General features: G+C 38.4%; 1 protein-coding gene across 2 annotated transcripts in view; it reads left to right on the forward strand.

Moving 5' to 3' along the window:
* PGGT1B (protein geranylgeranyltransferase type I subunit beta) overlaps positions 1-26079 on the forward strand; it is an 80541-nt gene that overhangs the window by 24866 nt on the left and 29596 nt on the right. Inside the window, exons 3-5 of one of the 2 annotated variants that reach the window (XM_014583381.2) lie at positions 18967-19034; positions 23558-23639; positions 25800-25932. In XM_014583381.2, the coding sequence (XP_014438867.1) occupies positions 18967-19034; positions 23558-23639; positions 25800-25932 (283 nt within the window). Of the gene's footprint in view, positions 1-18966; positions 19035-23487; positions 23640-25799; positions 25933-26079 lie in introns of both variants that reach the window. The other variant, XM_006166532.3, reaches the window with a different exon arrangement.

Genomic DNA, 26079 nt, shown 5'->3' on the forward strand with positions numbered 1-26079 from the left:
TGGAAAATTTTTTGTAATGTGCATGATTGAGTCACTATGCAGTGTGTACTGGATGGGAGATCGCATTTTGTGTGCTGTGATGATGCTTAGGGAAGGGATGTAAATTGAGTTACAAAAAAAAAGTTTCAGAAAAAAAAATATATCTATTCAATGACTGCAGTATGATATGTAGCCCCAGCTAGGTGCTACTTTATAGGATGTGTAAAGTTAGACTTGTGTTCTGGAAATGTGTATGTCACCTGTGTTTGCTATGAGGGTATTTGGATTGATTAGGGTCTTTGGTGATTCAATAAAATGTGGGGGGAAACAGTATAGAAAGCAAACATAGATACCAGAGACAGTGTGGGAGGAGAATGGGAGATGGCAGAGGGTAAGAGATAGGGAATCAAGGATGGGGGGAACAAAAGCAAAACATACAGAAAACAAGAAATGGAAGATCATCTGCTGACAATAGCATGTTTATTGATGTGCTTGATTGAGACAATATACAGTGTACTCTGGATGGAAAATCACATTTTATATGCTGTAATGATGTACAGTGAATGAATGCAAATAAAGAAATTGAAATTAAAAAAAAGAAACAGGAAATGGAAAATAATTTTATGATAAAATGTATGATTGAACCACTTTACAGTGTATTCTGGACAGGAAATTGCATTTTGTATGCCATGATGATGTTCAGTGAAAGAATGTAAAATAAATTAATGATTAAAAAAAAAGAAGGTAAAAATGTAAAAAAAAAAAAAAAACAAGCTGAACCTAACTATGACCCAGTCACCCAAGGGGTGATTTCTCACTCTCCCTCCCTTTGGCAAGCACACATGCTCTATGGCACAACCTTATAAAAAAGATTAAATAAATGACAGATTGGAGAAACTGGTGGCTGTGTGTTTGTGTGTGTGTGTGTGTGTGTGTGTGTGTGTGTGTATCATATATATATATGTGATACATATATGTATCATATATATGTATATATATATACAATATGATATATATATATGATACACACACACATACTGTGTATATATACGTGTGTGTGTGTATAAAGTCAGAGAAGTCGAAGAATTTTTGTAACAGATAGTGCTAGATTATTATTAGGAAGTACTAGAAGTACTAGAGTCATTTGCATCTGTTATTACTATATCATTTGACAGCTGACAGTTCTAGCTAAAGTTTCTTTAAAAAAATTTAGTGATTTGGTTGAGATTTGAAGATTTTACAATTTAAAGATGGCAGATCAAACTGCATTTTCGCCATATTTTACTGTTTTACTTTCATAAAGAGAAAAATGAATGTCAAGCTTATGAAAAGTTGAGTACAGTCTATGGTGACAATGCTCTACAGGTACACCAGTGGCCGATGATGGTTCATGAAGTACCATGCTGGTGATTTTGATGTCAAATACACTCATCAGTCAAAGAGGCCCACCAAGGTTGATGATGACAAAATAAAGGCACTGATTGAGTCAAATCGACATTACATGACATAAGAAATTGCAGAAACATTAAACATCCAGCATTCCAGCATTTCTGACCACCTAAAGAATACAGGGATACATAAAGGAAGCTCAATGTTTGGGTTCCTTGTGAACTCAAAAAAGTTCATTTGATGACACCTATAAACATGTGCAATATGCTCATTAAACATGAGAAAAATGATCCTTTTTTGAAACGAATAGTAACTGGTGGTAAGAAGTGGATTGTTCACAACAATGTGGTGTGCAAATGGTTGGTCCCAATGTGATAATTCGCCTCAGACAACATCAAGAACAGACATTCATCACATTGAAGGTTACACTTTCAGTGTGGTGGGATTTTAAAGTTATCATGTTCTTTGAGCTACCGAGGAACCATCAGTTTGAATGTGTACTGTCGGCACTTGAACAGTTTAAATGATACCATCATCCAGAAATGTCCAGAGCTCACTAATCATAAAGGAGTTGTGTTCCATCCTCATAATAAAAGACCATATGCAAGTTTGATCACCTTTCAAAAATTATTGGAACTTGAATGGAATCTGTTGCCACACCTACCATACTTGCCTGACTTTGTGCCTTCAGACTTCCACTTGTTTTGCTCTCTTCAAAACTCCATGCATGGGGACCAGCAGATGGCATAATGATTAGATTGTTGAACTTCTCCACGGCAGTCCGTATTTGAGTCCCAGATCTGGAAACTTGAAACTCATGCTAGGCATGGGTGCATGCATGCCCCAAATCGCGAGACAAGAATGGAGGAGAAGGGATTATGACATGGCCATCCCCACAGGGGGTGAATTCTCTCTGTCTCTCTCTCTGGAAAGTACACATGCCTTATAACAAAAATTTCTCTAAAAAATAAAAACAAATAGGGAAACAGTAGGTAGTGTAATGGCTATGTCGCTGGACTCCCACGTAGTCGACTGTGGTTCATGTCCCGGACCCAGTGGCTTAAAACTCATGCGGGGCACGTGTGCGTGCGTGCCCAAGATCCCGAGAGGAGAATGGAGGAGAAGGGATTATGACATGGCCATCCCCACAGGGGGTGAATTCTCTCTGTCTCTCTCTCTGGAAAGTACACATGCCTTATAACAAAAATTTCTCTAAAAAATAAAAACAATCAAAAACAGGCCAGCAGATGGCGTAATGGTTACATCACTGGACTCAAACGTAGTCAACCACAGTTTGAGGCCTGCGCCTGGCGGCTTAAAAATCACGCGAGGCACGTGTGCACGCATGCCCAAAATCCCAAGAGGAGAAGAGAGAAAGGATTGCAGCATTGCTGAATGGAGGAGAAGGGATTGTGGCGTGGCTGTCCATCTTGGAGGGTGATTTCTCGCTTTCTGTCTCTCTGTCTCTCTTTCTGGCGAGTGCATGCACCCTATAGCAAAAAAAAAAAAAAAAAAAAAAAACTCTCCAAAAAGAAAAAAAAAAGCTCCTTGCGTGGTATATTATTCAATTCAGATGAGGCTATAAATCAGCACCTTGTTCAGTTTTTCACTGATAAAGACAGGTCCTTCTATGAATGAGGAATTGAAAGATGATAAAATGTTATCAAAAAAAATGGACAATATATCATTGATTGGTCTTTATTCTTTATAGAAATGACCTGGGAAAAACAAAAAATAACATCATTACTTTTTCAACAACCTGATATTAAAACATTAATGGCCAGACTCTTAAGAAAAAAATTTTTTTATATTGCTAGAAGGTACATACACTGGCCAGAGAGAGACTGCTCCCCTTCAATGGTGCATCATCATGCCCTAGTCCTGTTTCCTCTATTTCTCCATCCTGTCAGAATTTTGGTCATACACACACACACATGTATGTAGTATGTTTTTCAAGCCACCAGAGCCACGATTTGAGCCAATTAGCTACATGAGATCTAGCTACCTATACCTAGGGCTTAACCACTGTGCTATGGGACCAGCCTGAGGATTTCTTAAAAAAAAAAAAAAAAATTCTCTCTTTTTCTTTCTCAAGTTTAACTTATTTATTTATTCCACAAGTGAGAATGACAGAGAGTGAAGAAGAGAGACAGTGAGAAAGTATTTGTGTGTATGTGTGTGTGTGTGTGTGTGTGTGTGTGTGAGAGAGAGAGAGAGAGAGAAAGCCCTCTCAAGAAAACTTTTTTTAATAATTATTTATTTAATTGGATTTATTCATTCATTTATTTTAATTTTGCCAGAGAGAGACACAGAGAAAGAGAGAGAGGGAAAGTGAAAAAGGAAGCCATCAGGTCCAGGACTCGAACTGTGGTTGGCCATGTGGGGGTATCCAGCGCCTTAACCACCACACCACCTGCTGGTCCCTCAACAACACTTTGACACTGCAATCTACCTGTAACTTCAACTAGCCCATGATCATGGGCAAGCGTGTGCCCTGTGTACTCAAGGAAATAGGTCTCCAGATGTGAACCAGGAACCCTCCCATGTGTGATTCTCTTGTAGTGTATTTATTGTCCTATGAGGACTTCTTAAAGAATGAGAAGAAAAACACAGTTTCCTTTAGAAAATGAGTAGATAGTTAACAAGCGAAAATAGTCAAATACATGAAAAGATTAAACCTTATTAGAAATCAAGGAATTAGAATAAAAGAATGGTGGGGATTTTTTGTTTTGTTTTGTTTTTTCAGAGATATTTTTTATTTAATCTTATTCATTGTCAAGTTTTTGTATTTTTTAATTTTTTAGTTTTTGAAGTTGACGAGAGAGAGAGAAAAGGAAAGTGAGAGAGCAAGCTGCCAGGTTCAGGACTCAAGCTCTCATCAGCCATGTGGGAATCCAGCCACCTTAACCACATCACCACCTGCCAGCCCCTGTTTTGTTTTGTTTTCCATCTAGCACATCAGTTAATCAAGTTTTTTTTGTTTGTTTGTTATTTTGGTTTTTGGATTTGTTTTTGTTTTTGTTTTTGTTTTTACTGGAGGGTATGTGTGATGTGTGTTTACCTGAAAGAGACAGAGGGAAATGAGAAATCACCCTCCAACCCCTGCCAGGGAGATGACCACTCCACAGTCTCTTCTGTTCCCTTAGAATCTTCTTAGGATTTGGGGTATGCACACACACATGCACAGCATAATTTTCAAGCTATGATCCAAGACTTGAACCTCAATTTCTGTATGGGAATTGAGCACCTTACCATATCACTTACTGATCCCAGTTAATCAAACTTTTAAAAACTGACAAGAACCTAGGGTAAAGAGCAGTTTAATATTCTGCTGATGGAAGTGAAAATTATTAAAACCAGGGCAATTTAACAGAATAATTTTTTACTCCATGTGACATATTCTTACATGTTCTATATTCTATGGCCCCAGGAAGAGACATCTATCCAGAATCTCAAAATGTGCCCTAATTTGAAATAAAAGTCTTACAGATCTAATTATAGTAAAAAAAAAAAAAATCTTGAAATAAGTACATCCTAGATTTAGGGTGGTCCCTAAATCCACTGGTATCCTTTGAAGAGAAAAGAAAGAGATTTGAGACCTAGAAGGAAGGCCATGGGAAGGATAGAAGCAGAGATTTGATATAGCAACAGATTAGTGACCACTGAGGATTGCCCTCAGCCTCCAGAAACTAGGTAAGAGCCCAAGCCATATTTTCCTTCAGAGCTTCCAGAAGGAAGCCACACAGCTAACACATTGATATTTGGTGGGAGATGGGGGGACAAGGGTATACGTGGCTCCAGAGCTATGAGACAAAAAATTTATGTTGTTGTACATCACCACATTTGTGGTAATTTAATACTAACTTCAGGAAACTAATGCATGTGCATAAAAATACATGTAGAAAAATGTTTATTTTGGAGCTTATTACAGTAACAAATTAGAATAAAAATAAATGCTCATCAAAAGTGAAAAGGGGTTGGGAACCAGCAGTTAGCGTAATGGCTATGTCGCTGGACTCCCACGTAGTCGACCGCGGTTCGTGTCCCGGACCCGGTGGCTTAAAAAAAAAAACTCACGCCGGGTGCGTGTGCGTGTGTGCCCAAGATCCCGAGAGGAGAATGGAGGAGAAGGGATTGTGGCGTGACCATCCCCCCCTGGGGGATGATTTCTCACTTTCTGTCTCTATGTCTCTGTCTGTCTGGCGAGCGCACGCGCCCTACAGTGAAAATCTCTCCAAAAAAAAAAAAAAAGTGAAAAGGGGCATAGCTGTAGTGGTGCACTGATACTCAGCAGGCTGACAGCATATGAAAGGCTCAGGTTCGATTTCCAGCCTACCCTAAAAGCTAGCCACAATGGCACCTATAATCCTACTACTAAGAAGGCTTGAGGCAGGTCGAGTGCAGCATAGTGAAACTGTCTAAAACACTCTCCCACATACACCCACACACTCATCCATGCACACACTAAGTGTTAACAGTTGAGTACACTTGGACCCAATAAAGAATACTGTGTATTTTTGAAGGGACTGAGGTATAACTATATGAGGGATCTTTAAAAAGTTTATTGAAAGGGGCTGGCAGGTTGGCATGGTGGTTGAGGGTGCCGGACTCCCCACATGGTCGACCATGGTTCAAGTTCCAGATCCAGCAGCTTGCTTTCTCTCTCTCTCTCTGTCCCTCCCTCTCTGGTCAAATTAAAATAAATAAATAAAGTTAAATAAAATAATTCAAAAAAAAGGAATTATTCCATTTAAATAAATAAATAGTTTATTTGAAGGGGCTGGCAGTTGGCATGGTGGTTAAGGCAGATAGACTCTCCCACATGGCTGACCAAGGTTTGAGTCCAAGACCTGGCAGCTTTCATTCTCACTCTGTCTCTCTGTGGTCAATCTCTATAAAATAAAATTATGACAATGAATAAAATTAAATAATTCTTTTTAAAAAGTTCATTGGAAATGTGTATTACAAAAAACTGCATGAATTTTAAATTTTTTGCACTAAAATAAACTCAGACTTTAATTCCTGGTTTTAACAAACTTTGGTAATCTCCTCATGTACATACTGACATGAAAGTCTGTTCATCTTATGTGGTTAAATGATAAATTAAAAACATACACATTAGGGCCAGATAATGTTGCAGTGGTAATGCATCTTGACCATATGAGAAAGGTTCTAGTTCTGTGTCCCAGGACCTCCCTGAACCTGCCACGCATATGCATGTATTTTAGTGATTCAGACTGAATGTGCATTGTGACATGAAATCCCTGTTGAGTGTGCCTGTTTCCCTGTCTTTCTCTTTCTCTCTCCCTGCTTCACCCTCCTTCACCCACTCTCTATTTCTGCCTCTCTCTCATAGAAAAAATAAATAGCTTTGTTTTAATAACTTATGAATATAAATGTATAGGAAAACTCTATAAGGATACATAGAAAATCTATGTAGAGGGAGAAGTTCAATAGAACTTCAAAAAAGTCTATGGAAAACAAAATTAAAGTGCAGGTTTATTTTGGTGCAAACAAAATTTGAAATTGGGCTGGCTCAGTGGCCTGGTAGTTAAGGCAGCCAGATCCCATATGGTAAACTATGTAGTTTGGTGGACCCGGCAACTTGAGAAACACTGTAGGCACATATATTTGTATGCCCAAAATTCCAAAAGGAGGGAGAGATGGAGGGGAAGGGATTGTGTTATGACCATTCCACATGGAGAGAGCTTTCTCCTTTTCTTTCTCTGTTCCTCTTTTGCTCTTTATGTCAAGTACACATACTTTCTAGCAAAAGAAAAAAAAAACATACATAATATTTTCATATTAACTCATTTTCCATAAACTTTTTGAGGATCCATTCATAAAACAGGTGGGAAATGGTAAGATAAGATACTTTCATATTTTCCTATATATATACATTGTTTGAATTTTTTACAGTAAATACATTTCTGGGGTTTTTTTCGGAGAGGTTTTTGCACTCGCCAGAAAGACAGAGACAGACAGAAAGTGAGAAATCACCCCCCAGGGGGGATGGCCAAGCTGCAATCCCTTCTCCTCCATTCTCCTCTTGGGATCTTGGGCACACACGCACACGCGCCAGAAAGAGTTTAAGCCACTGGGTCCAGGACTTGAACCATGGTCGCCTACGTGGGAGTTCAGCGACATAGCTATTACGCTAACTGTTGGTCCCAATACATTTCTGTATTTTAAATGAGAAAATGTCTAGTATGGTGGCTAAGGTGCTGGATCCCACATAGCTGACTCTGCAGTTCAAGTCCCAGACCTGGTAACTCAAAAACAAACCTGGTGCTTGTGCATTTGTACCCAGAATCCAAAAAGGAAAGTGGAAGGGATGGGCTTGCAGTGTAGTCATCCTCCCAGGGGATGCCTCTCTCTCTCTGCCTCACGGGTAAGTTCACATGCCCTATTGCAAAAACTATTTTTTTTTTTTTAAAAAAAGAAAGGCTTAGCTTAACTTCTCTTAACATAAAAATATACAATTAAAAATTGAAGGTTACATGGTTATATATAAATATTGGAATTTTGTTAATTGCAGAAATATGCCATAATTTTCAAAGCCCTGCCAATTATATCAAATTTGTTCTTCACCTAATCAGCTTGCCCCAGAAAAGCAAACTGAGAGACAAAGTGATCAGAGACTTGCCTGAGGCCTCACATGAAAAGTTAGAGTTGGGGGACCAGCAGATGACATAATGTTTATGTCACTGGACTCCAATGTAGTTAACTTTGGTTCAAGTCCCAGACCCAGCTGTTTGAAACTGATGCAGGGCATACATGTTCATGTGTGCTCGAACTCCTGAGAGAAGAAAGGATTGTGGCATGGCCATCCCCCTGGGGGGAAATTTCTGTATCTCTTGTCTCTCTGGAGAGTGCATGTGCCTTATAGAAAAATAATCACTCTCAAAAAAAAAAAAGAGAGAGTTGGACTGAAATCTTGGGCTCCCAACTCCATTGTCTCAATGCTGCTTTGATATTTTAAGTAAGTCTGTAGTGGAGAGTGTCAAACATGGCATGTAAGGGCATTATGAATATTTAATCAAATCTAACCTTGGCATTTAACTCCAGAATTATAAAGATCCTAGTATCTTACCAGTAAGCGTGTTGTCAGACTGTGGAAGGATGGGGCTCTTCTCAACAAGCTTAGTAGGAAATACTTATGAAATAAGCACAAGAGATTTAGGGAGACTGGGAATTGTAAGTTCATTCTCTGATTGTGGGCACAAGTAGATAATTTTAGAGATAAAGTGGAGCAAGGAATGTTACAGCCCATTTTACAAATGAGGGAAAGTTTATGCATGGTAATATAAGTGTTTAGAAATGTAAGAAGAGGTAGGAAGGGCTTTTTGTTTTTTATTTTTTGTTTTGGTTTAGTTTGCCAGAAAGTGCGTGTACTCACCAGAGAAAAACAGAGAAAGCACCCCCCAGTGGGATGTGTCACATCACAAACCCTTCTCCATTTGTCCATCTTCTCAGGATTTTAGACACACACACACACACACACACACACACACATTTACCTGGAATGTTTTTAAAGCTGGTGGGGCTGGAATTCAAGCTGTATAGTCAGCCATGTGGTGTCTGCCTCCCTTGACCACTAGGAATAGGGCTGGCCTAAGAAAGTTTAATATTAAAAGGAAAATGTTTAATTTCATTTTTAGTAGATGTTTTAGATTGCTGCCTTTTTTTAAATAACATGCTTAAAATGTAAGTATGGTGTCATGTGACTAAAGCAACATGTTGTGACTTTAAAAATTATAGAGCACTTGTTTGGGAAACATTATAGATCAAGACATTTTTGAAAATATAGTCTTCCTACAGTGTTCATTTATGTATCCAGTGGTCACTGGTGTATGTCTGGTAGGCCATTCCACAGATCTTGTCACATTCAAACTGTAATTACAAATTCTAAATTTTCTATTTGTTGGAGGAAATAATGATAATTTCTGATCTCTGTGAAAGAAAGTCTCCTCCCTGCCTTTTTTTTAATTGGTCTAGGTCTGATTCTAAAACCCAGCTGTGAAATTTAAAAATAAACATAGAAAATGTTGATGATCTGTATAGTATTCTCAACTGGGCTGAACAGAGGTGTATATCGTGCTGAGTAAAGTCTCTTTACAATCTAAATGATGTATAGCGATTGAATGTATACATTTTTTCTAGCCAAAAAATAAAATTTATTTACCTTATCTGGCATCTGTAAGCAAGTTTATAAAGCATGTCATCTTACTAGGAAACCTTGTTTTCTTGAGGCCTGTGAAAATTATTTCTATATTCATAAAATATAAATGTCCAATTTTTTACATTTAAAAAATTACTGGTGACCAGCAGATAGTATAATGTTTACATTGCTGGACTTCCATGTAGTTGACCACGGTTCAAGTCCTAAAACTGGCAGCTTAAAGCTCATGCTGAGGACGTATGAGTGTGTGCCCAAAATCCCAAGGTGAGACTGGAGGAGAAGGGATTGCAATATCGCCATCCACCCCCATCTCTCTGTCTCTCTGGCAAGCTACATGCCATATAGCAAAAAAAAAAAAGTCTTAAAAAAAAAGTTGCTGAATTCTTTACTTGAATTCTGTTTACTAAATAAACCTTTTTAGTTTTTTGCCATAGAGCCTGTGTGCTCACTGGAGAGAGACAGGGATGGCTATGCTTCAGTCCTTTCTTTTCTATTCTCCTCTCTGAATTTTGGGCATGAACACACACACACACACCAGCATGATTTTCAAGTCCCTGGGTCCAGGATTCAAAGCTTCACCGTGTGGAAGTCCAGCGCCTTCGTGCCACCTGCTGCCCTCCTTTTTTTTTTTTTTTTTTTTTTTTTTTTTTTTTTTTCCAGGGGGCTTTACCAGAGGGCATATGCACTCTCCAGAGAGACAAAGACATAGAGAGAGGGAAAGTGAGAAAGTATTCCCCATGGCGAGTTATGCTGCAGTCCCCTCTCTTCCATCTCTTTCTCCTTTTGGGATTTTGGACATACACTTTCATGGACCTGGCATGTTTATCAAGCCTGGGTCTGGACTTTAAACCATGCAGTCAGCGATGTGGGATCTAGCTCTTTTACTACTAGGCCCCAGGGTGGCCCTTCAAAAGACCTAACTTTTAAAACAGGGGATTAGAAAGTTAAGAACATGATCAAATCAAGATTTGAATTATATTTAAGTAGCATTAAAAAAAGTATGGTGGTATTTTAGCCCAATAATTATTTTTTATTAGGCACCCACATATACTTTTGAATTTATTTTTATTTTATATTTCATAATAAAACTGTTTCTTAAAAGAGGGGAAATACACTATTTATGGAAAGTAACTCCTGATTAAAATGAATCTTTTTTTTTTAAGTGCATGCGCCCATGCACTTTCTATAGAGAGACAGCCCAAGGGAATATGAGAAATCTCTCCCAGAGGGGATGGCTACGTTGCAGTCCCTTCTCTATTGTCCTCTCTGGATTTTGAGCACACCTGCACATGAACCCAGTGTGATTTTCATGGTACTGGGTCTGGGACACAAACTGCAGTCAGCTCTGTGGTAGCTCAGTGCCTTAACTACCATGCAATCTACAGACACCAAAGTAAATTTTTTTTAAACTCTGATTAAGCTTTCATAAGTTTATAACTTTTTTTTTTTTAAGTATTTGATGTAGGGACCAGCAGATGGCATAATCTTTATATTGTTGGACTCCCACGTAGTTGCCCATGGCAACTCTCAGACCTGGTAGCTTAAAAGTCACACCAAGTGCATGTGCACGTGTGCCCAAAAAGCCCAAGAGGAGAATGGAGTAGAGGGGTTGCAGCTATCCCCCTCCAGGGGAGAGGATTTCGTGCTTTCTCTCTGCTCTGTCTCTGGCAAACGCACACGCCCTATAGCAAAAAATCTCTCAAAAAAAAATGGTGTAATTGCTGTTTATTATGAGCTGAATAGTGAAATATAACTCAATCATTAGGCAGTAGTCAGTTTAATAATTATATTTCAGAGGGGCCAGCAGATGCTGTAATGGTTATGTCACTGGACTTCCACATGACTGACCACAGTTTGAGTCCCAGACTCTTCAATTGAAACTCATGCCAGGAATATGTGCGTGCATACCCAGAATCCCTAGAGGAGAAAAGAAGGGATTATGGCATGGCCATTTTCCATGGGAGATGATTTATCACTTTCTGTCTCTCTGTCTCTCCAGTGAGCTCACACACCCTATAGCAAAAATCTCTCTTTAAATAAATAAAAAAAATAATTGTAGTTCAGGCAAGTAAGTGGTGTGGAGATTAACGCAATAGATCCCAATCTTAAAATTATGCTGAGCACGGTTTCATGCATGGCTGCCCAAAATCCTGAGGGAAAACTGGAAGAGAAAGGATTGTGACATGGCCATTCCCCCGGGAGGTGCTTTCTCACTTGCCCTCTTTCTCTCTAGTGAGTGCACATGCCCTGTAGCAAAAACTAAAAAATTTGTTCATGTTCTCTCTCTCTCTTTCTCTCTCTCTCTCTCTCACACACACACAGATTGTGTTTCCATATTGTTGATAGCTACACACATTATGTGCTCTAGTCATATACCCCTCTGCATACACATAAACACACACATGTTATGTCCATGTACATATTCCCATTTTTTTTACTTCTCCCATCTACCCAGTTTATATTTTTCTTAACCTGGATTTTATTATTTCCTAAACTACTAGTCATAAGAACATAAACTAGTTTAACCTTATGGCTCTACAGAACTGGGGGATGCATTCACCAAATCACTGCATCTAGATCTAACTGTATATTAGGCAAGAATTGCTTTTCTTTCTAATATAACTGTCTAGTTCCCACACATGGATCTTATGTGGGATAGGACCCAGGAAGAATCTATATTGTTTCTGAAGAACTTTTGGGTTGTTTTGCTACTTCTGAGTAGAAACACTAGATGGTGCTATTTAACAATCTCTCAAAAAGTTTAAACTTCTGTAGTATATTCATCTAGTTATGAATTTGAAATGATCTGCATGGTTTACACTTTAAAAATTACCATGAAAAGGTAAACTCACTAGAATTAGAAAGAAAAGCACAATAGCAGAATCTTGACAGGAACTAGAAGGGAGTGCCTAATTTTTTGTTTGTTTGTTTGTTTTGTTTTCTCGCCACATTTTATTGAATCACCAAAGATCCTAATCAATCCAAATACCCTCATAGCAAACACAGGTGACACACACATTTCCATGAACACAAGTCTAACTTTACGCATCCTATAAAGTAGCACTTAGCTGGGGCTAAATATCCTACTGCAGTCATTGAATAGATAAATATATTTTTTTTTCCTTAAACTTTTTTTTTAACTCAGTTTACATTCCTTCCCTAAGCATCATCACAGCACACAAAATGCGATCTCCCATCCAGTACACACTGCTTAGTGACTCAATCATGCACATTACAAAAAATTTTCCAGTTCTAGTTCCTAGAATTATTTCCACCCCTCTTTCTGACCCTCTGTCCCTTCCCACCCTCCTCTCACACCACCTCCGGTGTCCACAATTGTCCTCCATTCCCTTCCCACCCACATTGCATTGATCACACAATTTCCTACATAACCTAACTATTTTCAAAGGTGAGTTCCCTCGTTACTACTAAGAAAACCAGTTTTAACTTAAATCAAAGAACCGCCAAGGAACTTTGCTTAAAGCCCGGAAACAGGTTAGGATTCTGTTCAAATGGTAGGTGCATGAACCTATCAGTCTCATATACTTTTATCTTCTGTTCTGGTTCAATTTTCCTGATTAAATTCTGGGATATAGTATTCAACTCCAGACTTGTCCCTATGATTAAGTTAGCTACTTTCTCAGTTTTTGGACTCTTATTTCCATGTATCTGCGTTTAGTTTTCCTGATACAGCACATCCTTGAGAACTTCTTGGAGGTCTGGTCTGGTGCTGGTAAATTCTTTCAGGTTTTGTTTATCTGAGAATGTTCTTGTCTTTTCTTCCCACCTGAAAGATAATCTTGCCGGATACAGTATTCTTGGCTGAAACTGCTTCTCTCTTAACACTTGGAATATATTTTCCCATTCTCTCCTCGCTTTTATTGTTTCTGATGAGAGATCTGCTGTTAGCCTGATGGGATGTCCTTTGTAGGTAACTTGATGTTTTTCTCTTGCTAATCTTAGTATCTTGTCTTTGTCTGCAGTTTTGGTCAACCTGGCTATAATGTGTCTTGGAGAAGATCTTCTAGGGTTGATTCTATTTGGGGTCCGTTGTATTTCCTGGGACTGGATCTTTGAATGCCTCTCTAGGTTTGGAAAGTTTTCTTGCAGGATTTCCTGGAATAGATTATCAATGCCCTTATGGGTTTCCTCACCTTCTGGAATGCCAATTATCCGGATATTTGGACGTTTGATGGTATCCAGTACTTCTCGCATATTATTCTCAAATTTTTGTGCCATTTTCTCAGCCTTCATGGTGGATTTTTCTAGGCCAGCCATTTTCTCCTCTACATCTGAGATTCTATTTTCTGAATGATCTAGTCTGCTTTTAATGCTTTCCAGGGAGATTTTGACTTCTTGTATTATAGACTTCATCTCTAGCAGTTCGGTTTGAGTCTTTTGTAAAGTGTGTAATTCCACTTTTAGATCTTGCAGGAATTTCCTCATCTCTTGGAACTCGTCAATCTCTTTCTCCTTTCTCTTTAGTAGTTCATTATCTCTCTTCTCTTCCATCTCTGTTAGCTTAGACATTATGAATGATCTGAATTCCTTATCAGACATTTCCATGATTTTCACCGAACTGCTTGTGGATGAAGAGTTACTCTTTTCCCTAGGAGGAGAGGTATTTTCTTGTTTTCCCATGTTTCTCGTGATCCGGCGGTGATTTCTTGTCATCTGATGAATGTTGTGTTTTCTTTCAAATTCTGGAGGTTCAGCCTTAATGTTAAGGAGCAAGCAGACAGAGGTGATCCAGAATCTCTTTGCTGTTCTATTGTGCTTGCTGGTGCAGCAGATTCAGAAGATAGTGGGGAATATTTCAACCCTATTAGTATTTTAAATAAAAAAAAATTGTAATTGCTGTTCTTTTAAAAGAAAAAATCACAAAATAGAAAACCTACAAAAAAACTGCTGGCTTGTTTGTTGGAGGCTAAATTATCAGTAGAAAATCTTCATTCCCTGAAAAATCTAGTTCGCTGGAGCCATGTGGAACCTTCTTCAGAAAGGCCCGGCTTCTTCTGCCTGGGTGGGAGGACCAGAGTGATAATTAACAAGAAAAAAGGTGGAGCTGAGAGCCAGAAAAAAACTGTGCCTTTTTAAAAAAGTGTAAAAAGGAAAAATTACCAAAAAAAAAAGGGAAGACAGAAGCAGGGAGAGACAGGAACCAAGACAGAGAAACAGAGATAGAAGGCTGGGGGCGGGGGGAGGGCTCCCTACCGCTAGCTCGGTTTTTGGAGGCTGAATTATCAGTAGAAAATCTTCATTCCCTGAAAAATCTAGTTCGCTGGAGCCATGTGGAACCTTCTTCTGAAGGCCCAGCTTCTTCTGCCGCTAGCTCGTTTGTTGAAGGCTGAATTATCAGTAGAAAATCTTCATTCCTTGAAAAATCTAGTTCGCTGGAGCCATGTGGAACCTTCTTCTGAAGGCCTGGCTTCTTCTGCTACTAGCTCGTTTGTTGGAGGCTGAATTATCACTAGAAAATCTTCATTCCCTAAAAACTCTAGTTCGCTGGAGCCATGTGGAAGTGCCTTCTTCTTGGGAGTGTCTAAGTTTTGAAAAATGATGAAAGTACTACCTCTTAATGAGACCTTTTGAAAACATTTGGATTTAAGTGTGTGACTAACTCAGTTTGATGAATGCATATTTTTTTTTAATTTATAGGCATTTAATAGTAGTCAACTTTCCATAAGAAATTTTAGGGCCAGGTGGTGGTGGAGTGGTAAAAGTTGACACTCTGTGAGGCACACACACATAGGAAGGCTGCTGGTCCACATCCAGAGACCTCCTTGAGTATATCGTAAACTTGTGTGCCCATGATCTGGGCTGGCTCAGTTTAGGAGTGAATCATTGCATCAAGCAAACAAAAATGCCATTTATTCATTTACTGGTAAGGAGTGGTATTTCACTCAGAAGTAGACACTTTATTGATCCTTTCCTGTATGTCTGCCCTATTTACAAACCTCTAAAGGAGTTGTCTTTTAGCAGGAGAAAAAACTTCCTAATGGGATAATAAACTCAGATCTGATAGATAGAACCAGAGGTTTCTTCCATCAAAAGTAAAAATGGGGTCAGATTTTTATGAAGGACTATCAGCAAGTTGGTAACTTGAAAAAAAGAACCTTTAAAAAAGCTACCCTAAGGGGAAAAAAAGAAAGAACTGCTTTTGAAATTTTAGATCATATGATGTCCTTTACACGTCCCTCATTCAACTAGAAAGATATTAAAACAACTAATGAATTTTTTAAAAAGATGCATAACTTGGTAAGGGAAGCATTATTTATTTTTAAATTTTAAAAGTAGAGCATTACATCATGTGGAGATGTTTGGCGAGGTTCTTTCCTCCTCCAAAGGGTGAGTCAAACAGAGATGCAGGGAGTTGAAAAAAAGACGTGAGGCACTAATGTCATGTTTATTGACTGAGTTTAGTAAGAGTTCAGAGTTCTTAGTAGGCCCACTAAGACCATAGCAGCACTCACAAGTGCTTCCTCCCTTTTGGAGCTAGTAACATGCCTGGACAACCCTCACAAAGTGGCTTCCTCCCTCTCAGAACTTAAAGCATGTGGAGCCAAGCCAAGGCCACGCCAAGCCAAGGCCATGCCAAGCCAAGGCCATCAGGGCTAACCAACCTTAACCAAGGCCAAGCCAAGCATGGCTAGCAGGGCTAGCAGGGCAGTGCTGAGTTGGGCAGTGCTAGCTGACCAGGAATTCCTGTAATCTTAAAGGGGCTGCAGACATAGTGGCTCATTGCCAAATCCAAAGTGTCATACGTGCATATATGTATTACATCCAATAGGGTAAAATAGCAAAGTCGTCATTACATCACAAGTGTTCAAGTGCAATACAACTAATAACTTAAGTTGTTAACCCTGTGTCCGTCAAACATAAGATAGGAGGTGAAGGAGCCAGATTAAACCATCCTGACTCCATTTACAATACTTGAGGGTATGTAGGGTAGAATTCTAAAGGTGCCCCCCCCTCCCAAATTCTGTTGAGTCATCAGAAAGTTATGACTTATTTTTGCATAGAAAAACAGAAAAATGTCATGACTTTTTCGACAACCCAGTAGTTCCCTGGTTATTCAGTCAAATATTAATTTATGTACTGCTATGAAGAGACTTTGGAGATGGGAGTTAAAGCTATACTAATCAGCTGGCTTTAAAAAAAGAGGTTATTCATAGGTGATACACACACATTTATAGGTGAGCTTACTATTATCACATAAGCAGAAGGGCCAGAGAAATGTAATCAGAATATGCAGAAGAAAGAAAACCAGTCTAATCATGAAAAGGATTCATGCCCATTGCAGGCCCAGAGATAGGAACCCAAATGCAAGAAGTAGCAAGAGAGGCCCAAGAACTAAAGGGCACCCCTAACTGAGAGTCAGTAGAGATGGAAACCTCAGACCCACAACTACAGGGAACTTGTTTCTGCCAGCCACTTGAATGAGTTTAGAGCAGACTGTTCTCAGGGTCTCCAGTGAGGACTATAACCTTGCCATCACTTTGATTTTAGCTTGCTGAGACCTGTTAGATTTCTTATCTTACAGAACTATGAAATAGTAAGTGCAAGTGCATATTTTTCTTTTTCTTTTCTTTTTTTTTTTTTTTTGCCATAGAGCACATGCACTCACTAGAAAGGGGGTAGGGGAGGGAAAGCGAGAAATCACCCCATGTCCATGCCAGTATCTTCTCCATTCTCATAGGATTTTATTTTGGGCATACATGCATACGTACAGTAAGTGGGTGTTTTAAGTTAGAAACTTCATGGCAGTTTTTTATGACAGCAGTGACTAACAAGAGAACAAAATTCACCCTTTTCATCTCATCCCATACAATTGATGTTTATTTCCCTCCAGGCTATTAGGATGTATGTCATTTTCTTAAAAATATGCATATATTGGAACCAGCAGGTGGCATAATGCTTAATGTCACTGGATTCCCATAATTTGAGTCCCAAACCTGGCAGCTTAAAACTCATACTGGGTTTGTGTGCTTGCATGCCCAAGATCCCAAGAGGAGAATGGAGGAGAAGGAATTGCAACATGACCATCCACCTGGGGATGGGGGAGGTGATTTCTTGCTTTCTGTCTGTCTTTCTCTGTTTCTCTAGCAAGCGCATGTACCCTACAGCAAAAATATCTCTCTAAAAATAATAGTAGTAATAATCTTCATATATTTTTGTATTCTGCTTTGCTCTCAATTTAGTCATAACATTTCTCCATTGTTGCTTCATAGTTTACTGATCGTTATTTTTAATAAAGCAGTATAATGTTCATTTTAGGAGATATACTTAACCTGTTGGCCTTCATGTTTCTTTTAAATTTTCACCATTATTACACTGTAGTGAACATTTCTGTACAGTTGGCCATGTGAGATCCAGCTACCCTAACCACCACACCACTGGCTTGTCCTCAACATGATTTTTTTAAATTAGCATTTCATTTACAGTCTACTGATACTGCCTTCTTACCTTCTATATCTTTCTTGCTGATAGTTATAGTTATCAAATCCATGATTATTGTGTATATGATTGTTTCTTAAGTTCCATTCCATAGATATCTGGTTGTTGTGTTTTTTTTTTGGAGAGGTTTTTGCTCTAGGGCACATACACTCACCTGAAAGACAAAGAGAGACAGACAGAAAACAAGAAATCACCCCCCAGGGGAGATGGCCACACCGCAATCCCTTCTCCTCCATTCTCCTCTCGTGATCTTGGGCACGCACACACACATGCACCCGGCGTGAGTTTAAGTCACCGGGTCCAGGACTCGAACTGTAGTCGACTATATGGGAGTCCAGCGACATAGCCATTACGCCAACTGCTGGTCCCGATTCCATTGATACCTTAAAAAATGAAAAATTTTATATGGAAAAAAGCATGAATAAACATACTGTGAGTAGCAACTAAGTATGAACTTACTTCAAAACCAAGTGAGTTGTTAGTCTCAGAAAGAGAGTGTATCTAGTACTGAAATACAAAGTGCGCATGTTCTCTGTGGCTACAGAGGAATGAGTGAGAATAAAAATTTGTTGGATAGGAAGTTAGGATTCTAGACCCTATGGTGGTGTTAACCTTGTGTTATTAACTTATCACTTAATGTCTAGGCTTCTGTTTTCTGTCCTATAGAAAGAAGGATTGAATATCTCAGTTACATGAAAAATGGCTACAAAGGAAAGTATGAAATCATTTTGTACGTAGTGAGGTAGGCTTTACATAAAAGGTACACGGTAGGAAATCATTGTTTTGTCTATGATTGATAAGGAAGTTAATGAAATTCACAGAAACAACATGAAAATGGGACATAATGACAAAGCTTTTGTACTAAAATACTGTTTCTAAAAGACTATATAATTAAAGTGCTTTAGAATCTGTGCAAAAATAAGGTATATTTTAAATAAGCACATGTTTTTGTTTTCTAGGATCAAATCTAAATCGCTGTGGTTTCCGGGGTTCATCATATCTGGGTATTCCATTCAATCCATCAAAGGTTAGTTCTGTTTGGGTAAGAAGGAAGGAGGAGAGATATGGGAAGATTTTGTTGAGAAAGAAGACTAAAATATTACAGAGAAAGAAACAGACTTTCAGTTTTCACTGTAGCCAAGTATTGTCCCATAATGTATATATTATAAACCAAAACTTACTGAGGGAAATCTATACCTGCCTTACTTCCTGGAAGAAAGTACAGCATACATAATTCCAGAAAAATTTCGTTCATTGTGTTTGAAATTTATGTTGCTCTTGTGTGTGTGTGTGTGTGTGTGTGTTTGTAAAAATTATCAGTGATTTCCTGGGAGAACATGGGAAATAAAGCACTTACATACTTTGATTCTTGATCTCTAAGGAGCCAGTAAACTGCTGTGTATTACAGAAGGACTTTACATTCAGTTCTCATTTCTTAGGAATAAAATAAAAAGTTCTCTTAAGGCAGTAATTGAAAATTCAGGTAATGATTAATGCAATAACTTCGATGAACTTCTAATGAGAGACTTTGGTGCCAGTATAGAAAGCATTGGATATAACAAAGTGAGGAGCTTTTTTCTTCACAGAAATAGACCCAAGGGAACTAGCAAGTGGCACAGTGGTTAAGGTGTTGAAATTCCATATGGCCAACTGCAGTTTGAGTCCTAGACTCTGGCTTGAAAATCATGCTGGGTGCTTGTGTATGCATGCCCAAAATCCCAGGAGGAAAATGGAGAAGGGATTGTGGCGTAGTCTTCTCTCCTCAGGAGTGATTTACCACTTTCCATCTCACTGTCTCTCTCATGGGCACACACGCCCTATGACCAAGGGGGAAAAAAAAAAAAAAGAAAAGAAATAAAGAGACAGTCCCAAAATAGGCTCTTCAGATTTTCTGTACATGTACAAAATTGCAGTATTTTTCTACAGAATATCAGAGAAAGTCTGTCATTTTTTTCCAAAGAGGCTTCACTTTAGCACGTCTCTCTTAAAGGGATCAGTCTGCTTGCAAGTGGCTATAAGCCAGTATCTAGCTGATCTGGGTGTGCAGAGATCTGTATCAAGTTGCAAGCTGAAGGTTAAATAACATCCCTCCAGTTTTTTAATAATCTACAAAATTTTGGAATAAATAGTAGTAGTTTTAGAGAAGGTGACATGATTTCAGCTTTCCTCCTCTTCCTTAATGTGTTGGCCAGCTTACCTATGTCGAAGTCATATGCATTCATCAACATGTCTCTAATCATGTGTGTTAATTGTTCTTAGTAAGGAATATAAAAACATAGTATCCATAAAATTGCTTCCTTTTATGTATATATGTATGTATATGTGTGTGTGTGTGTGTGTATATAAATAATTTTTCCACCTTAAGTCAGTAAAGGTAGCCCCTCCATGTAGTCATAATGAACAGTATATGTGGATGTTTGTGACAGTGGTGATGATGACCATTATATATCACTAGACCATATATAGATGTGTACACCAGTACTTGCTAGACCAAGACAGTACTTTATTAACATTACTTCTAATTTTTACTTTTAATTGCCAGAGGGTATGTGAGCTTACCAGAGAAGGAGTAAGAGAGCACTCCCCAGTGGGCATGGTCACACTGTAATCCCTTTCCTCTCATTTCTCTATCCCTTCAGAATTTTGGATACACATGCCCAGCATGTTTCTCAAGCCACTAGGACCATGAATCGAACTATATGGTTAGCCATGTGGGATCCAGATTTCAGTGCATAGTGCTTCACTACTGTATAAGGGGGCTGGCTCTTATATTACTCTTAAAAGTCCATCCCTCTTCCCAACTCCAAAGACATTTTCAAAATAACAGGAATAAAATTGAAGAAGAACTCATTTTTGCCCTTGGTTCACAGAGTCTTCTGAAATCTATATTTGGTCCTTGATTCACCTGTGAATCATCTGTGCTGCCTTCATCTGAATTGTAGTGGTAGATGGAACTAGAGACTTAGGTGGAGTTGTAAGGCCCAAGAAGTTGTGACTGAGGTGGTGGCTGAGAGTATAGGAGACAGATGAGGCCAAGGAAAACTAAGGAGGCCTGTAGGATTGTCTAGTATAATAAAACAGTGTCATCAGTTTTTCTTTTGAAAGGACCATTGGTTTACCTGATATGTGCCAGGACCTTCACTAGCTATAGAACACTTTTAGAGAAAACACGGATGGATCCTCCAACCCACTTTTCTCATTGTTTTCTTGCATAAATCTCATATTCCCTATTAAATTGTGTATTTTCTGTAATATATAGGCCAGAATCTTCCTTTTCTGCTTTGCTTTTACTTTTTCTTCTACAGATGCTCCTCACATTACGATGAGGTTATGTCCTTCTAACTCTATTGTAAGTTGAAAATATTATAAGTTAAATAAGCAGTATAAGTTGAAACTGTCATAAATTTTAAATCTTTTAATTTTCAATGGAATTATAGTTTCTGCTAAATGCCTATAGCTGTTTGCATTATCATAATGTCAAAAAAGTGTAAGTCGGGGAGCACCTATAATTATAGTATATTCTTTTTTTTTTTTTTTTTTTTTGGGAGAGGTTTTTGCTATAGGGCATGTGCACTCACCAAAAAGTCAAAGAGAGACAGAAAGCAAGAAATCACCCCCCAGGGGGGATGGCCATGCTGCAATCCCTTCTCCATTCTCCTTTCGGGATCTTGGGCACGCACGCACATGTGCCCAGCGTGAGTTTAAGCCACTGGATCCGGGACTCAAACTGCGGTCAACTAGGTGGGAGTCCAGTGACATAAGCATTATGCTAACTGCTGGTCCCTATAACTATAGTATATTCTATCTCTACCTGCCAAGCTTCTCTTCTTGTGCAGAAAAGAATTCTTATTTAATCCATATATTACTGTAACTCCTTCGTAACAACTTAGTTTATTCTACTTTGTATCATAAATATCTAGACTTTTTTTTTCTTTTTGCCCTTGTTTAGACCCTCATAGGATTTTTTGTTTTGTTTTGATTTGCTTTGTTGTTGTTGTTGTTGTTTTTCTCCTTCTGGTTTTAAGGTTATGGTCTGTATTTGATTTGTGTTTGGAGTCTCTGCAGTTCTTTAATGTAGCAGGTATTTAGAGTAAACATTTAAAACTAAAATATGCTATTAGAGTTTTAAGAAGTCTATTATGAATGTGGAGTAGAATAACCAGAAGAAGCTTGAGTTCTAAGGAAGAACTTAGAATGAAAGATGTCAAGATGAAAATTTTGTTTGGTATATTTCTGAGAACATACAAAACATTTTTGTACCTAAGGGTAGGTGGATGGAGTGGGTTCAAATTATAAAAGGTATTAAATACTATGCAGACATTTTCTGAGAGAAACTGCATGTGATCAAATTCCTGATGGTTCCAAGAACCTTGGATCATGACTCCAGAATTGTGGCCCTTTTGATACTTGCCTTGTGCTTGTGTCATCATTAAGATGATTAACATTGTGACCAGCAGATGGCGTAATGATTATGTTGCTGGATTCCCACATAGACAACTGCAGTTCGAGTCCCAGACCCAATGGCTTAAAACTCATACTGGGTACATGTGCGTGCATGCCCAAGATCCCGAGAGGAGAAAGGAGGAGAAGGGACTGTGGTGTGGCCATCTCCTCTGAGGGGTAATTTCTCGCTTTCTGTTTCTGGTGAGTGAGTGCACACGTCTTATAGTAAAAATATCTTTAAAAAAAAAAAAGATGACATCTTTATAGACAATAAGTTATTTAATCTTTACAGTAACCCTATGTGATAGGTACTGTCTCTGTATTCTAAAATGAGGTAAATGAATTAAGCCAATAAATAGTAGAACCAGTATTTGATGTTTATCAGTGTTTATAGAAGTTAATGTTTATGAAAGAAGCAGAGGAGTCTATTTTAACAAAAACTTTGATGCAGATATTATTTTAATTTTCTAGTATTGTGAGCAGTTATTCCAGTATTTGAAGCAGCTATCAATGAACCCAAACTAGAATGGAAGAGAAACATACAAAAAGATTTATTAAGAATATGCTTTTATTCTATCAAAAGTAACTTTTTTTTTCCCTTGAGGTCTGGTATCCTTACCAGAGAGAGACAAATAGATGGTGAGGGAGAAAGCACCCCCCAGTGGGCACAATCACACTGTAGTCTCTTCTCCTCCATTTCTCCATCCTGTCAGGAGCTTGTGCATGAGCACACAGTATATTTCTTGAGCCACTGGATCTAAGGCTCGAAACGTGCAGTCAGTCATATGGGATCTAGACTGACTAGGTCATCGGAAAAGTCATAATGTATTTCTTTCTTTGGTTTTCTATGCAAAAATGCATCATGACTTTTCTGATGACCCAATGGAATGGAGGTTTGTTTTTCTCAACTAGATGTCTATTAACCAGCATAAGCACCATTTAATTGTATTATTTACTAAAACCTAATGTCACATTACTTAATGAAATAAGTTTTTATTATAGTTTATTAATTAACATTGTGTTAATTTTGAGTTTAGAATCCTGGAACAGCTCATCCTTATGATAGTGGCCATATAGCAATGACTTACACTGGCCTTTCATGCTTAGTTATTCTTGGAGACGACCTAAGCAGAGTAAATAAAGAAGCTTGCTTGGCCGGCTTGAGAGCTCTTCAGCTGGAAGATGGGAGGTATGGCATATCCTTTGTTTCTATGTTTTAATAAAGAGATTTGGAACTTCGAAGAATGGATATAATAATATACTAAATCTTTAGAGAATCATACTCTTACTTGAACCACCTAAAGTTTACCATACAACTTGTGCCTGGCATGTTTTTAAAGCTGCTGGGTCCAGAATTTGAATCACGCAGTCAATCATGCAGGATTTGGCTCCCACGGCCAGCAGGCTGACCCAGTCCAAGACTTCTTATAATTCCAGTAGCAGAATTCCTTTCTCTTTTCATTCTTTTTTAACTGAGATGGTAAGTCCATAAATAAATGGTTGAATATTTTCACTTTAATTAATCTCCTATATGAAAAAGAGAACTTTTTTTTGAGAGGTTTTTGCTATAGGGTACATGCGCTCTCCAGAAAGCGAGAAATCACCCCCCGGGGGGATGGCCACACTGCAATCCCTTCTCCATTCTCCTCTCGGGATCTTGGGCACGCATGCACACGCGCCCGGCGTAAGTTTTAAGCCACCGGGTCCGGGATGTGAACCATGGACCATGAGAGTCCAGCGACATAGCCATTATGCTAACTGCTGGTTCCAAAAAGCGGATATTTTGAAAGAAGCATATATCTAGTTTGAACTTTTATTCCTTAAGACATACTGATTGAGGGGAGAGAGAGATGAACACTGAATATTGTATTCTATTGTAGGAATTTCAGTCACATTTTTAAAGGATAGAAAAAGGAGTTAGTATATTCAGTAGTATAATATATTCATTAGTATTTGGTAGTTTGTGCGATATGTCTAAAGAATCTTCATAGAGAATTCCTTTTGTTAATTGCTAGAAGGGTGTGCACACTTGCCAAAGAGAGATGGAGAGCACACCACTCCCGAATGGCATGTGGTCCACCACCACATCTACTCCATTTCTCTGTCCTGTTGGGATTTGGAGCATACCTGCACATAGACCTTCCATATTTTTCAGCCATCTAGGGCCAGGACTTTAACCACAGTTAGCCATGTGGGATCTGGCCTCTTTTAACCACTAGACCGTGGGGCTGGCCCACTTCCTTGAGCTGTTTTTTTTTTGTTTGTTTGTTTTGGGTTTTTTTGTTTTTTGGGTTTTTTTAAGAGGTTTTTGCCAAAGGGCATGTGCATTTACTGGAGGGAGAGAGAAACAGAAACAATGAGATGGAAAGTAAGAAATCACACCCTAGGAGGGATGGCCACTTCACAATCCATTCTCCTCTATTCTCCCTGGGATCTTGGGCATACACTCACACATGCCCCCCTGACATGATTCCATGGTGGACCATGTGGGAGTCCAGTGAAATAACCACTGCACACCTGCTGACCCCTGCTTCCTATAGTTTTAAGGTGAAAAAGATTTTTTATGTCTGGAAAGTAGTGAGCAGTAGTGATGCTGTTTAAGGAAGAGACCTTGTAGATAGCCTGCTGTGTTGAAGCTTTGCATTCCATTTACTGTATCTCTATTTTCCTATCAGTGATGGGGGAGTAATACAGACATAGAGAATAAACTGACATTAATTGAAGTTACTGTAAAATTAAATATTTACTTCAACCAGTACACATGACTATTATAAATATTTTGGTATAGTTTTCAATTACTGAAACCTTACTTCTTGTTTATAAATAAATAAATCAGTATGCAAAATAGACTCTTAACCTCTCTAGAACTAACTGAATGCCTAAGAATTACATTAAACATGATATGATTAATCAGTGGTTATCTGTGTATATATTTTTAAAAATTTTCACATAACGCAACTTAGGCTTGAGAATTTCTTACTACACAATAGGTCCCAAATTTTACTGTTACTTTTTCTACCATTTATTCTCAAATTGGTATGCCATAGCTATCCCTTGCTAGGAAAAAAAAAAAAAAACTTACTCTGACTGGTAGCACTTGAGAAAGAAGAACATGGTAATGTGTAAAACTGCCCAGAAATCTGAACTTGAGAATATGGGATGATTTAGGAAGTTTCATGTTACTCAATTTAATAGTCCTATTCTTTATTGAATAGTATAAAGAGAATACAGTTTTTAAATCATTGTTTTTTTCTGTGAGCAAACATACCGAGTGGGTGTTTTTAATCCCCTGCAAACGTAATTATACTCCAGTGTTAATAGTAAATTCATTTATTTTTGTTATTTTCAGTTTTTGTGCGGTACCTGAAGGCAGTGAAAACGACATGCGATTTGTGTACTGTGCTTCCTGTATTTGCTATATGCTCAACAACTGGTCAGGCATGGATATGAAAAAAGCCATCAGCTATATTAGAAGAAGTATGGTGAGTTATGTTGATAAAATTGTCTGTTTAGGTTACTGTTCGGATGAGAGCTGTAGTGTAATGTAGCTCATCTCTTCCACCAAAAATTTGGAAATAAGGTCAGTAAGATTGCTTTCTGGATACATTCTGTTTCAGGACACCTATAGA

This window comes from Tupaia chinensis, unplaced genomic scaffold (assembly GCF_000334495.1).
Source record: "Tupaia chinensis unplaced genomic scaffold, TupChi_1.0 Scaffold144269_1, whole genome shotgun sequence".
NCBI lineage: Eukaryota > Metazoa > Chordata > Mammalia > Scandentia > Tupaiidae > Tupaia > Tupaia belangeri.